Here is a 12376-nt window from a genome sequence, read left to right as displayed (position 1 = left end):
GGTCTCCCGCATTGCAGGCGGATTCTTTACCAGCTGAGCCACAAAGGAAGCCCAAGGATACTGGAGTGGGTAGCCTATCCCTCCTCCAGCGGATCTTCCCAACCCAGTAATCGGACTGGGGTCTCCTGCATTGCAGGCGGATTCTTTACCAACTGAGCTATCAGGGAAGCCCCTATAAAAGTCGGTGACCATTAAAATGAAAAATGTGTTTTGTACTTGGCATTTTTCTTCTTCCTAAGCCAATAAACATGTTGGCTTTGAGATAACAGGGAAGGATTGTCCTGGACCAGCAGCTGTGTCTTTCCAGCTTACTGCCAGCTCCTGGATTTGAATGTTTTGTCTGATCAATAGAAATTATTTTTTCTTGGCTCCAATGGAGACGGGAGAGCCTGAGGATCATGAAGGAGCTTGGACAAAACTCTATTGAAAAGTTTTTATGAAAGTAATTTCTCAATCAGTAGTTTGAGATGTGTCTTTCTTGTGACTGGGCTCTTGAACTGTAGTTCTTGTCATCACTGGATTATTGCCTGTTTCTGGGAAATAGTTTTTCCTGCCCTTCCTCTCCTCCCCACCCTGATTTTTCTCCCCCATCACCTACAAACAAACACAGGTTTACTTTTTCTTTTGTTTTGGTAGTCTTAGTTACTAGAATTTTGAACCTGAATGTTTGGTAGAAGACTTAAATATAGGAGTTCTTCAAAGTAAAGGAGCAGGCAGCACAATGTTGACTCTATGGCAGATTACCAGGGTAAGTATCAGATTGGGTTCTGTACTCTCACCTGTAAACATAAACATAAGAGTTTGAGATGTGGACAGTCTCAAAGTCATTGGTCCCTCGTTTGACAGATGAAGATTCTGAGACCCAGAGAGGTCTTGGCTTGTTCAAGGTCCCACCAAGTCAGCTGGAGAAGGATCAAGTGTCAGAAGCCTTGTTTCCTGGCCCCAAGGCTGCCCTTTCCTCTCTTCCATGATGCCTCACTCATGCCGGCCCTCGCCCCCAACACCCACCCTCCGTCCTGGACATGGAGAATAGACCCATGTGGCAGGACACACCATGCCCATGCTCGTCTTCATGCCTTCGTCCCTTCTTTCTAATCAGGCCTGTCCTGCCAGCCTGCTGTCAGTTTAAAGGAGCAGGCGGGTGTCCTGCCTCCCGCGCTGCTCTCACCCTCCTCAGAAGGCCTGCGGGTCACTCCTCAAGTGCATTTTAGTTACTCTGACAGTCGTGCTTTCCAGATGGTGGTGTTCATTTCCTTCTGGTAGGACCTGTCATGATGCCTGGTTTCCTATAAATGGGCCCTAAGTGAATGGGGAGTGGGGGACGGTGTCATGCACTGGGTGTCACAGGTAGGCTTGGCTTCTTTTGCTTTGCTGCTCAGCTTTTCGGGTGTCTCTTATCTCCACAGCGACTAAGCAACGTCGCCTCCGTGTCTCTCACCCCAGCTCTTAGCAGAGTTCTCAGTTGGTGGTAGGTTTCAGCACTGAGACTTCATTTTCCTGCCCTTGGATTCAGCTGAAAATACAACTTTGCTTTATCTTGAAGTCTTAGAAATGGCCATGTCTTCATGGCTGCCTAAATACTCTGGCCTCGGGGTACCTACCATTTGGGAAATAAGCCAGCCGGTCACAGCAATTAGTTTGCAGATGTCCCTTGCCACCCTTGGTTACTCTGCTACTTATTTGCAGTGTCAGGCTATATGAACATTGGTGGGAGACACAAGCCAAATAATTGTTAGGATTGCTGTGAAAATTGCAGTGAAAGCCATAACCCTCCAGGATTCACTTTTTATAGCCAGAAAGCCACTGGTGAAATTTTTGTTCCGAGATCCTCAAAATCGCCAGGATGCTGCATTTTATCCTGTGGGAGTTCCGAACTAATGCTGGTAACAACTGTCATGCAGGTCTTTCAAGCCTTGCAGTATAGAATTACTGATAGAAATGGGCCAGTTAACAGGGAGGAAACGACGACTTAGATGTTGTGAAGGAAGACAGGTTGTATGGCATTTATAACACGGGTGGGTAGTTTGCTCATAAAAGAGAATGCCTCGCTGGAATTTATCTGATGAAAATTAAACCACTAAACCTGCTCAAGTGAGAAAGGGTGGCCATCTGCCAGGTAAAAGTATTATCACCATTTAGAAGTGAGCTTTAGCCGCACTCTGGTCCACACAGGACAGCGTCTCCCGTGGAGAAACCACTTTCTGACTTTTGGTTTTTCTCCTTGTTTTCACAGAGCCTGAGCCCTTGTGAAGCCGGCGATGACAAGTCTGAATGGTCGCCATGCCGAGAAAACCCTTGACATGCCAAAACCATCAGCCCCCAGAGTGCACGTGCAGAGGTCCGTGTCCCGAGACACTATTGCCATCCACTTCTCGGTGTCCGGGGAGGAGGAGGAGGAAGAGGAGGAGGAGTTCCGGGAGCTCCTGGAGGAGGGGCTGGACGACCAGACCGTTGTAACGGGGCTCGAAGCCAAGGAGGACCTCTACCTTGAACCCGGGGGTGGCCATGACCCCGCTGGCCCCGGCGCCCAGCTCATCCTGGCGGATGGCCTGTCCGTGTCCCCCGCCGTGGTGCCCGTCTCCGAGAACACCGTAAAGCTGCTGGAGCCCCCTGCTCCGGCCGCACAAGTATTCGGTACAGTGCCGCTGGCTCTGTCCCCGGGGTCGTCCTCGTCGGGGCGCATAGCTAGCTCTCCCAGCGTGTCCTCTCTGTCCGAGCAGAAAACCAGTTCTTCCTCCCCGCTGTCCTCGCCTTCCCGGTCGCCCATCCTCTCATCCAGCGCCTCGTCCTCCACGCTTTCCAGCGCCAAACCCTTCCTGAGCCTTGTGAAGTCCCTGTCGACCGAGGTGGAGCCAAAAGAATCCCCCCACCCGCCCCGGCACAGGCACTTGATGAAGACGTTAGTCAAGTCTCTGTCCACCGACACCTCCCGGCAGGAGTCCGACGCCGTGTCTTACAGGCCCCCGGACTCCAAGCTGAATTTACACCTGTTCAAGCAGTTCACGCAGCCGCGGAACACAGGTGGGGATTCCAAAACTGCACCCTCTTCCCCTCTGACGTCGCCTTCCGACACGCGCTCCTTTTTTAAAGTGCCCGAAATGGAGGCCAAGATCGAAGACACTAAGCGACGCCTCTCGGAAGTCATCTATGACCCTTTTCAGCTTTTCAGTAAGATTATAGGGGAAGAAAGTGGCAGCCACAGGCCCAAAGCCTTATCGTCAAGTGCTTCCGAGCTCTCCAATCTGTCCAGCCTGAACGGTCACTTGGAAAGCAATAACAACTACAGCATCAAGGAGGAGGAGTGTGACTCCGAGGGGGAGGGCATGGGGAGTGACTCCGGCGTCCCCAGGAGCGACCAGCCACAGTCCTCCGAGGAGCCCGCGAGAGAGGCGGAACCGAGGAGCTCCCAGGGGAGCGGGCTGAAGGAGGGAGGCCCGAAGACCAGCTCCCTGGTTCTTGAGAAATGCTCTTTGTCTGCCTTAGCGAGCAAAGAAGACGAAGAGTTTTGCGAACTATACACCGAGGACTTTGACCTGGAACCGGAGGGGGAGAGTAAAGCTGAGAAACTCCCAGAAGGCCCTCTCAAGCCAGAGGGGCTAGCGGACGATGGCCCAGCTCTGGACAGTGACCACGAGGTGGACTCGGCCGCGCAGCAGCTGGAATTACCCGTCAAGACGCTGGGCTGCTTTGTCCTGTGCGTCTATGCGTACCTCATCCTCCCCCTCCCGCATTACGTGAGCGGACTCTTTCTGGGCGTTGGCCTTGGATTCATGACTGCAGTCTGCCTGATTTGGTTTTTTACACCACCAAGTGCTCATAAACATCACAGATTACATAAACATCTACAACACTGGAACCCAAGATCTCTGGATATCAAAGAACCTGAGATCCTGAAGGTAAGCCTCTCTGCAGCTGCTGGCTGGCATCCAGCCTCATTGTAGATCTGACTGTATCCTTTTAGTTCACTGTCTCCACAAGTGTTTGCTCAAGAAGTGTTTCTAAGACTTTGGGATCTCCAGGCACCCAAGACTTGTTTGGTAAACCTCATTCTAGCTCCTGTTTTGCCAGTTCATCAGGTAGCTTCACAAGGATCTCCATAGCTCTGGAGCATTTCCATTCGTTTCCATTCCGATCTCTCTCTGAATTTGCCAGGCATTTGCTGCCTACTGAGGATTCATGGTAGCTGAGTCTGTTACGGTTAAATATTCTTGAGGGTAGTGCTTCCCTGGTGGTCCAGTGGTTAAGACTCTATGCTCCCAATGCAGGGTGCTTGGGTTCGATTCCTGGTTGGGGAATTACATCTTGTATATTACAGTGAAGACTTGGCACAGCCAGATAAATAAATAATTAAAAAACATTTTTTTTGAGACCCTGGAGCAGGGTTAAAGACTCCTGGAATACAAGAGAAGGGAAGGAGGAAGAGAAGACGGATTTTAATGTCAGGGTTGGGCTGTTACACACTGCTCTGTGCACAGTGGGGCTTGGGCTTGAGAAGGAGGCATTACCTTTCTGTGCCTGTCAGATTTTAGGGTTTGGACCTCCCGAGGAGTGCCTGAGGCAATTCAATGGAAAGAAAATATTAGAGCTTCCATTTGTATTTATTTCCATGTATTTTAAAAGTTTCTGGTGCTTCTATATGTTTCATAATATACACAATTGAAAGCATAGCTGTAGCTTATATAGGTCATAAGTTAAGCACATATACTTTTTTTTTATATATGTATTTTTAAATTTTAGTAAAATACTCCTAACAAAATCTACCATCTTAACCATTTTTAAGTGTACAGGTCAGCAGTATTATGTTTAATATTCAGTCACATTGTTGTACAACCATCATCACCACGCACCTCCATATCCTTTTCACCTTTTAAAACGGAAACTCTAAACCCATTAAACAATAACCTCCTATTTTCCTGGCTATTGCCTAGCTCCTGGTAACCACCATTCTACTTCCTTGTTTTTTTTTTTTTTTAATACTCTAAATATGTCATATTAGTGGAATTACACAGTATTTGTCTTTTTGTGACTGGCTTGTTTCACTTAGAATAATGTCCACAAGGTTCTTCCCTGTTGAAGCATATTGCAAAATTTTATTCTTTTTTAAGGTTGCTATTGTATGTATATGCTAACTACATTTTGCTTATTTCTTCATCTGTTGATGGACACTTGGGTTGTTTCTACGTTTTTGCTCTTGTGAGCAATGCTGCTATGAACGTGGTTGTACAAAGAGATGTTTGAGACCCTACTTTCAAGTCCTTGGTTTGTGTACCCAAAAGTGAAATTGCTGGATCGTATGGTAATTCTAGTTTTAATCTTTTGAGGAACTGCAATACTATTTTCTACAGTGGCTGTACCATTTTACATTCTCACCAGTAGTGCACAAGGGTTCCAGTTTCTCCACATCCTTGCTGACACTTGTTATTTTCTGATTTTTTGATAATTCAAAGCTTGTTTGGCTTCTCTGTTAACAGGTTTTTCCTCCTCTCTGTTTAAATGAGTGCTCCAAAAAAGGGCACCATGATCTCTATTTACTGCAAAACAAAAACCCCACAAAACAAGGGGAAGAACTCTGAGTGCAAAATACTGTTTGTTCTGCTTTATTTTTTAATTTAATAACCTTTTCCCCTTATTTAAAAAAATGCACGATCAATGTTTAAAGAAACACAGAAAACTCTAAGGAAAAAATTATTCTTTATCACAGTAGTAGGAGGGAATTATAGTTAATACAATATATAATATATACATATACATATTTGGTGTATATCCTTGTTTTTTCCTACATTTTTACAAATATGAGTACATCTATCACACATGAACTCTTTTTGTTTTGGTTCAATGGGATCATATACAGACATCTCAGATATATTATGGGTTGAGTTATAGACCACCACAATAAAACAAAATACTGCATTAAAGGAGTCAGACAAATTTTCAGTTTCCCAGTGCATGTAAAAGTTCCGTTTACACTATACTGTCGTCTGTAAAGTGTGCAATAGCATTCTGCCTAAAAAAACAGTGTATGCACGTTAATTTAAAAATACTTCAGGAGACTTCCCTGGTGGTCCAGTGGCAGACTCCCATGTTCCCAGTGCAGGAGGCCCGGGTTTGATCCCTGGTCAGGGAACTAGATCCTTCATGCCGTAGCTAAGAGTTGGCACAACAACAAAAAAGATATATGGTGCCGGAACTAAAGATCCCCCGTGGTGCCATGAAGATTGAAGATCCCATGTGACTAAGACCCTGTGCAGCCGAATAAATAAAAATACTTCATTGCTCCCCAACTTTGTAAATCTACTGTACTTCCATAAAATATATATTTTTAAAAAAGTTATTACTGAAAAAATGTCAGCCATCAGCTGACAGTGCAGGGCTGCCACAAACCATCAATCTGTAAACACACAACGTCCGTGAAGCTCAGTAAAGCAAAGCGCAGTAAGATGAGGTATGCCTGTGTTCTGCACTTCAACCTTTTTCCCCCCTTTCACATGGCAATAGGTTAAGAGAGTGTTTCTTTTTTAAGAGAAGCTGGTGCTCAGTCTTGAGGCTGTGACACACTTAAGTGTAGCATTCATGTAAGAAGTGGAGCAAAAGTGATCATTATGCATGGTTGCTAAGCTTTTTCAATAAGGGTGGTGCCGCGTCTACCTGAATTACATGCCCTGTAAGTAAGTTAGTGCTAACTTTAGCAAAGAAAAATGCTGCTTACGCTGCTTCCAGTGCCTAATGACTGACTGCAGTATTCCATTTAAACTGATTTGAGCTCTTAATTGTCTTGGGAAGATTTTAATTTTAATCTGTCGATCTTTAGTGCTGAGACTACAATTTACTAAGTTTTCTACTAATTAGTCAAGAATTTACTAACTACACAGAAGATGCCAAAGTTATGGCACAGTGTGGTTGCTTTGATCTGATAATGAAACAGTAAAGGCAGCACTACGAAGCTGAGCACCGACAGGGGCCTGGCTGAATGCTGGGTACAGTATCTCATTTAATCCTCACCACCGCCCTCTCCAGTTAGGTAACGTGCTCATGAGGATGTGGACGCACGGAGAGGGTAAGTTACTCATCCAAAGTCACCCAGGGGAGCCAGGCAGGACTGAATTTTTGTTTTCTTTTTAAGGAAGGTGTTTTACCCTTGGTTCCTGCGATAAACATATTTGGATTTTCCTTGCAGAGAACAAATACTTCAGTGCTGTCATGGACTGACACCTGTAATTTAAGAAAATGGTACGTTGTAGCCTGAGGTCTTTTGTTTGGTGCACAGGGCTGTTTTTAGACACCTGGCTAAATACATTCTCTATTTTAAAAGGGGCCACTACCAAGAATTGGAAGGGTAGGATGTGTGTTGCAAGTTGAAGATTTCAAATGCAACTGTGCTTTGGGCTTGATTAGTTTTACTGAGTAGGAAATTACACTCTGGGGGAGCATTTTAAAAAGATGACGCTTTAGGGACATCCCTGGCGGTCCAGTGGTTAAGAATCCACCTTGCAAGGCAGAGGACAAGGGTTCAATCCCTGGTCTGAGAACTAAGGTCCCACCTGCCAAGGAGGAACTAAACCCGCTTGCCACAGTGAAAGATCCCGCACGAGGGGATGTCCTGTGTGTCACAGCTAAGACCTGACGCAGCCAAATCGAAAAAAAAAAGACACTTTAAAACATTTAGCAGTGTTGACATTAAATTTAGGACACAATCTTGTGATAAGAAAAGGATAGTATAATGGAGCCTAACTTTGAGCATCTGTCTTCTGTTCCATTTTCTCATTGGACATTGTGCTTTCTGTATGAGGTAGGATAACATTTGCTGTAACAAATTAGAAGTCTGTTCCTTGCCTTCTTAACAGTCCAGTATAGGTGTTCCTGGCGGTAGGTGGATGGGGGCCCATGTTGGTTAGGAGCCCAAGTTCCTTCCATCCTGTGGCTCGGCAAACTTCTTAAACAGCTAGGTAGTAGATATTTACCCCAACCCCAGGTGGCGCAGTGGTTAAAAATCCACCTGCCAATCAAGTAGATAGATGTAAAAGATGTGGGTTCGATCCCTAGGTCGGGAAGATCCCCTGGAGGAGGAAATGGCAACCCACTCCAGTATTCTTGCCTGGAAAATCCCATTGACAGAGGAGCCTGGGAGGCTGCAGTCCATGGGGTTGCAAAGAGTTGGACATGCCTGAGTGCGCACATACACAGAGTAAATATGTTAGACTTACGGCTCTGTTTCTGTTGCAACCCACTTAGCTCCTCGTTGTAGCAGAAAAGGAGCTGTAGGCCATATGTGAATGAATGAGTGTGGCTTTGTTCCAGTAAAACTTCATAGAAACAGGCCTTGGGCCCAGGTTGCTGACCCCCGCCCTAAGTTATTAGAGTTCCTTGCATCCAGCTGGCAGAAGGGGAAAGAGAAAGCAAAGAGAAGGTGTACCTCCTTAAATTCCTGGACCCAGAAGTGACACACATCACTTCCATTCATGTTCCACTGGGGTGAGCTAGTCCCACAGGCCCTCTACAACGCTAGAGGCCCTGGGAAATCTAGGACTCGGTGGGGCAGCTTCTTCTCTGCAGTGGCTCTACACTATGGAAAGGGTGAAAGTGTTAGTCGCTGAGTCGTGTCCAGCTCATTGTGACCCTGTGGACTATATGGACTGTAGCCCACCAGGCTTCTCTGTTCATGGAATTCTCCAGGCAAGAATACTGGAGTTGGTTGCCATTTCTTTCTTCAGGGGATCTTCTCAATCCAGGAATGGAACCTGGGTCTCTTGTAGTGCAGATTCTTTACATTCTGAGCCACCAGGGAAGCCCCTTCCCACTATGGAAAGAGATGCCTACATTTTGAAGGCACGGCTAGCCTTCTCTACCTCACTTTCACAGAACTTACCAGAGCTAGAGTTGCTGTTTACTGTTTCTTTCCCAGGACACCATAAGCTTCATGAACGCACAGGCCATGGCCATCTTGTTCATCACTGTGTCCTCAGCCCCTGACATGTACTAGGCACGTGTTAAGTGATGGATGGATGGATAGATGGATGAATGAATGAGGTTTTAATCTGAAAATGTGGGCAGTAAGTTAATATGGACCCTGTCATCTCCCTAAGAAGTCGCTTTTTAAAAAAAATCCCTGACACTTGCATGTTTGGGGAAAAACGTTTAGTCAAGCTTTGAGGGGGCTGATTCATGTTGATATATGGCAGAAACCAGCACCATATTGTAAAGCAATTATCCTCCAATTAAAAATAAAAAGATTTGAGGGACTTACCTGATGGTCCAGTGGCTAAGACTCCATGCTCCCAGTGCAGGGGACCCAGGTTCGATCCCTGGTCAGGGAGCTAGATCCTACATTCCCACATGTGGCAACTAAGACCCAGCACAGCCAAATAAATTTTTTTAAAGAGATTTGATAAGAGTGATCTTTCAAGAAGATAAAAAATAATTACAATTAAAAGTACAGCTTACAGAGAGTTTTTTCTTTTTCCACAGCAGTGGAAAGGCCAGTATGGTCCATCTTTGACAGGGTTTGAAACTTGATGTTTGCTGCTTAGAAATCGCCTGGCAGCAAGTCTGCTTTCCTCTTACCAGTGCTCATACAGTGAGTGCAAAGGGAGTAAGGAATGAGGAATGCATGCCAAGTAGAGCGTTAGAGAGATGGGGATGGTGGCGTGTTTGCAATTTCCATTCCGCCTCCAGATTTATGGCTTTTAAAGTGGTGCAGAAGACGGGCCTTGGTTTCTTTATAAAGCAGTTCTGTGAACCTGTTTCTAGTGGGAGTTGAAAGAGTCACTTTTTGAAAAATGGCTTGATTTAGGGGATTCATCAGTGGGTTTATTTCCTGTGCATCTGATGCTATTTAGTTTTTATAAAGGACATAATGCAATTCTTGAGGGCAGGTAGGGAATATTTTTTAAGCATTCGGTAAGACAGGAGACTATAAAACATCATTCTATGGTAGAATGTGCTAGTACAGAGGCCCAGCCCCTTGATCTGCAGACTGCCTGCCCTTCATCTGGAAGCTCCCAAATATGTCAGGCAGGAAGCTTGATGCTCCGGACTGTTTTAGGAGCCAGTGTGGTTTGAAACCTCTGAACCATAGAAGTTCTAATCGATGGGCCTGGGAAGTCCTTGCAGCCTGGACTGAGAGCCTGGTTCCTTTATTGGTGTCATAAACAATTCAAGGAACAGTGCAGTTTTTCTTTGATGTGCCTTCACATGACAAGGAAAAGGAGAATAAAAGTAAAGCTTTCCTGTACTTATCCAGGTGGTTTTATTATTCCAGCCACACTGCAGGCATTTGTATTTAAAAACAACACTGCAGCAGTGATGAGTGTGTGGGATGGTGAGCCAAAAAGACTACTTTGCAACCAAGCTGTAGCTGTTCTCAGAGACTGTTGTGGGGTTAGACCTCATGATACTTTGCCACCACCCACCCCAAGCCCCGCCAGTCAGCAGCTTTGCTATTTGGAACAGGAGCAGTGGCGAAAGAGCTGTCACCACGTACACAGGATAATTCTCAGAACCTTCTCCAAGGCCTGCTGGTTCTTAATGATGGGAATTCATAGCTGATACGAAGCAGAAAATAGGAGGAGAAAGTTGCTACCTGCATTCATAATAAAGTGACATGTGGGGGACTTCCCTGTTGGTCCAATGGCTAGGAGTCCACGCTCCCAATGCAGGGGGCTTGGGTTCAATTCCTGGCCAAGTAACTAGGTCCCACATACTGCAACTAAGAGTTCGCACGCTGCAGCTAAACGATCTTGCATGCCGCAGCTGAAGATGCCACCTGCAGCCAAGACCCGGCACAGCCACGTAAAACAAAGTGACGTGTGAACACTTGGAAGCCAGGGGAAGACCCAGTGTTAGGAGAAGCTAATGGGACTTAGAAGCATGGAGGTCTGGGTAAATTAGCTCCAGGTGGGGCCTTGTGCATGCCACTGAGTCCAAGGGCATCATTGTGGGCGACACCTCTAGGCAGTAACCTTCCAGTTTTACTTTGTGTGACTAGCTAGATACCCTGAACTAGGGGCCCTGGGAAAGAACGAGAGAATGAGGCATCTCATATTCACACTTGGGATGTTTGCCTGGCTGAGTGTTCTTAAGCATGTTGGATGCTCTTTCTTCTCCAAGATTGTACTTGTCTCATGACCAGGAGTGTAGAGTCAGACTCCATAGCCTCAGGTTCCCCGTCTGCATACTCTACCAACTGTGGATCAAAACTACCTGGATACAATTCCAGAAAGTTTCAAAAAGCAAAGCTTGAATTTGCTGCATGTGGGCAACCCACATGCCAGCAACTATTTACATTGTATTTCCAACTATTGACATAGCGTTAACACTGTTTTAGGTAAGATGATCCAGTGGCTAAGACTCCATGCTGCCAAGGCAGGGGGCCTGGGTTTGATCCCTGATTAGGGATCTAAATCCCACATACTGCAACTAAAAAAAGAAAATCCTGCATGCCGCAACTAAGACCCAGCTCAGCCAAATTAATTGATTAAGTTTTTAAAAAGTTTATGAGGAGGATGTGCATAGGTTACATGCAAATACCACACTATTTATATAAGGGGACTTGAGTATCTATGGATTTCATTGTCTGCGGGGGTCTTAGAACCCTTGGATGCTTAGTCACGATTATATTCGGTGACATTCTTGTACACAGAGTTTCCACATGTCCATAATGAGATGCTTCCTAAAGATTTTGAAAGGCTCTGGGTTTATATCTGAGTGTATGACTCATGTAATTGTAAATTATGTTCATGAGCAAAGCCTTTACCTCAGACTTATAAACCACCTGCAGAACCCAGCAGTAGGGTGTTGGTTTCCATAGTGATGACCTGTTTTAGAAAGATATGGCCTATAGGTTGACTAATACTACATTTACACCGTTGCCAAACTCACACATGAATTTTGGAGAACCTTTTCTCCTTGGGTCATGTCACATTTATGTATTGTCACATTTAGATATTTAATAAGAGGTACGTTGTTGTTCAGTCGCTAAGTTGTGTCTGGCTCTTTGCGACCCTATGGACTGCAGCACACCAGGCATCTCTCTTTCTCTGTCTCCCAGAGTCTGCTCAAACGCATGTCGGTTGAGTCAGTGATGCCATCCAACCATCTCATCCTCTGTTGCCCCCTTCTCCTTTTGCCTTCAATCTTTCCCAGCATCGGGGTCTTTTCCAACGAGTTGGCTCTTCTCATCAGGTGGCCAAGGTATTGGAGCTTCAGCTTCAACATCAGTCCTTCCAATGAATATTTAGCATTGATTTCCTTTAGGATGGACTGGTTTGATCTCCTTGCAGTCTTCTCCAACACCACAGTTCAAAAGCATCAATTCTAATAAGAGGGATAGGTTTTTATAATTGCATTCCCTAAATACAGGCTGTGATTTTGACATGTAAAA

General features: G+C 45.6%; 1 protein-coding gene across 3 annotated transcripts in view; it reads left to right on the top strand.

Annotated features, from left to right (window-relative positions):
• TEX2 (testis expressed 2) overlaps positions 1–12376 on the top strand; it is a 114371-nt gene that overhangs the window by 45153 nt on the left and 56842 nt on the right. For all 3 annotated transcript variants that reach the window (XM_061392355.1, XM_061392356.1, XM_061392357.1), the window contains exon 2: positions 2234–3896. In XM_061392355.1, the coding sequence (XP_061248339.1) occupies positions 2259–3896 (1638 nt within the window). In that variant the 5' untranslated portion in view covers positions 2234–2258. The remainder of the gene's footprint in view (positions 1–2233; positions 3897–12376) is intronic.

The sequence above is a fragment of the Bos javanicus genome, chromosome 19 (assembly GCF_032452875.1).
Source record: "Bos javanicus breed banteng chromosome 19, ARS-OSU_banteng_1.0, whole genome shotgun sequence".
NCBI classification, from domain to species: domain Eukaryota; kingdom Metazoa; phylum Chordata; class Mammalia; order Artiodactyla; family Bovidae; genus Bos; species Bos javanicus.
This window is presented reverse-complemented; position numbering and strand designations above follow the sequence as displayed.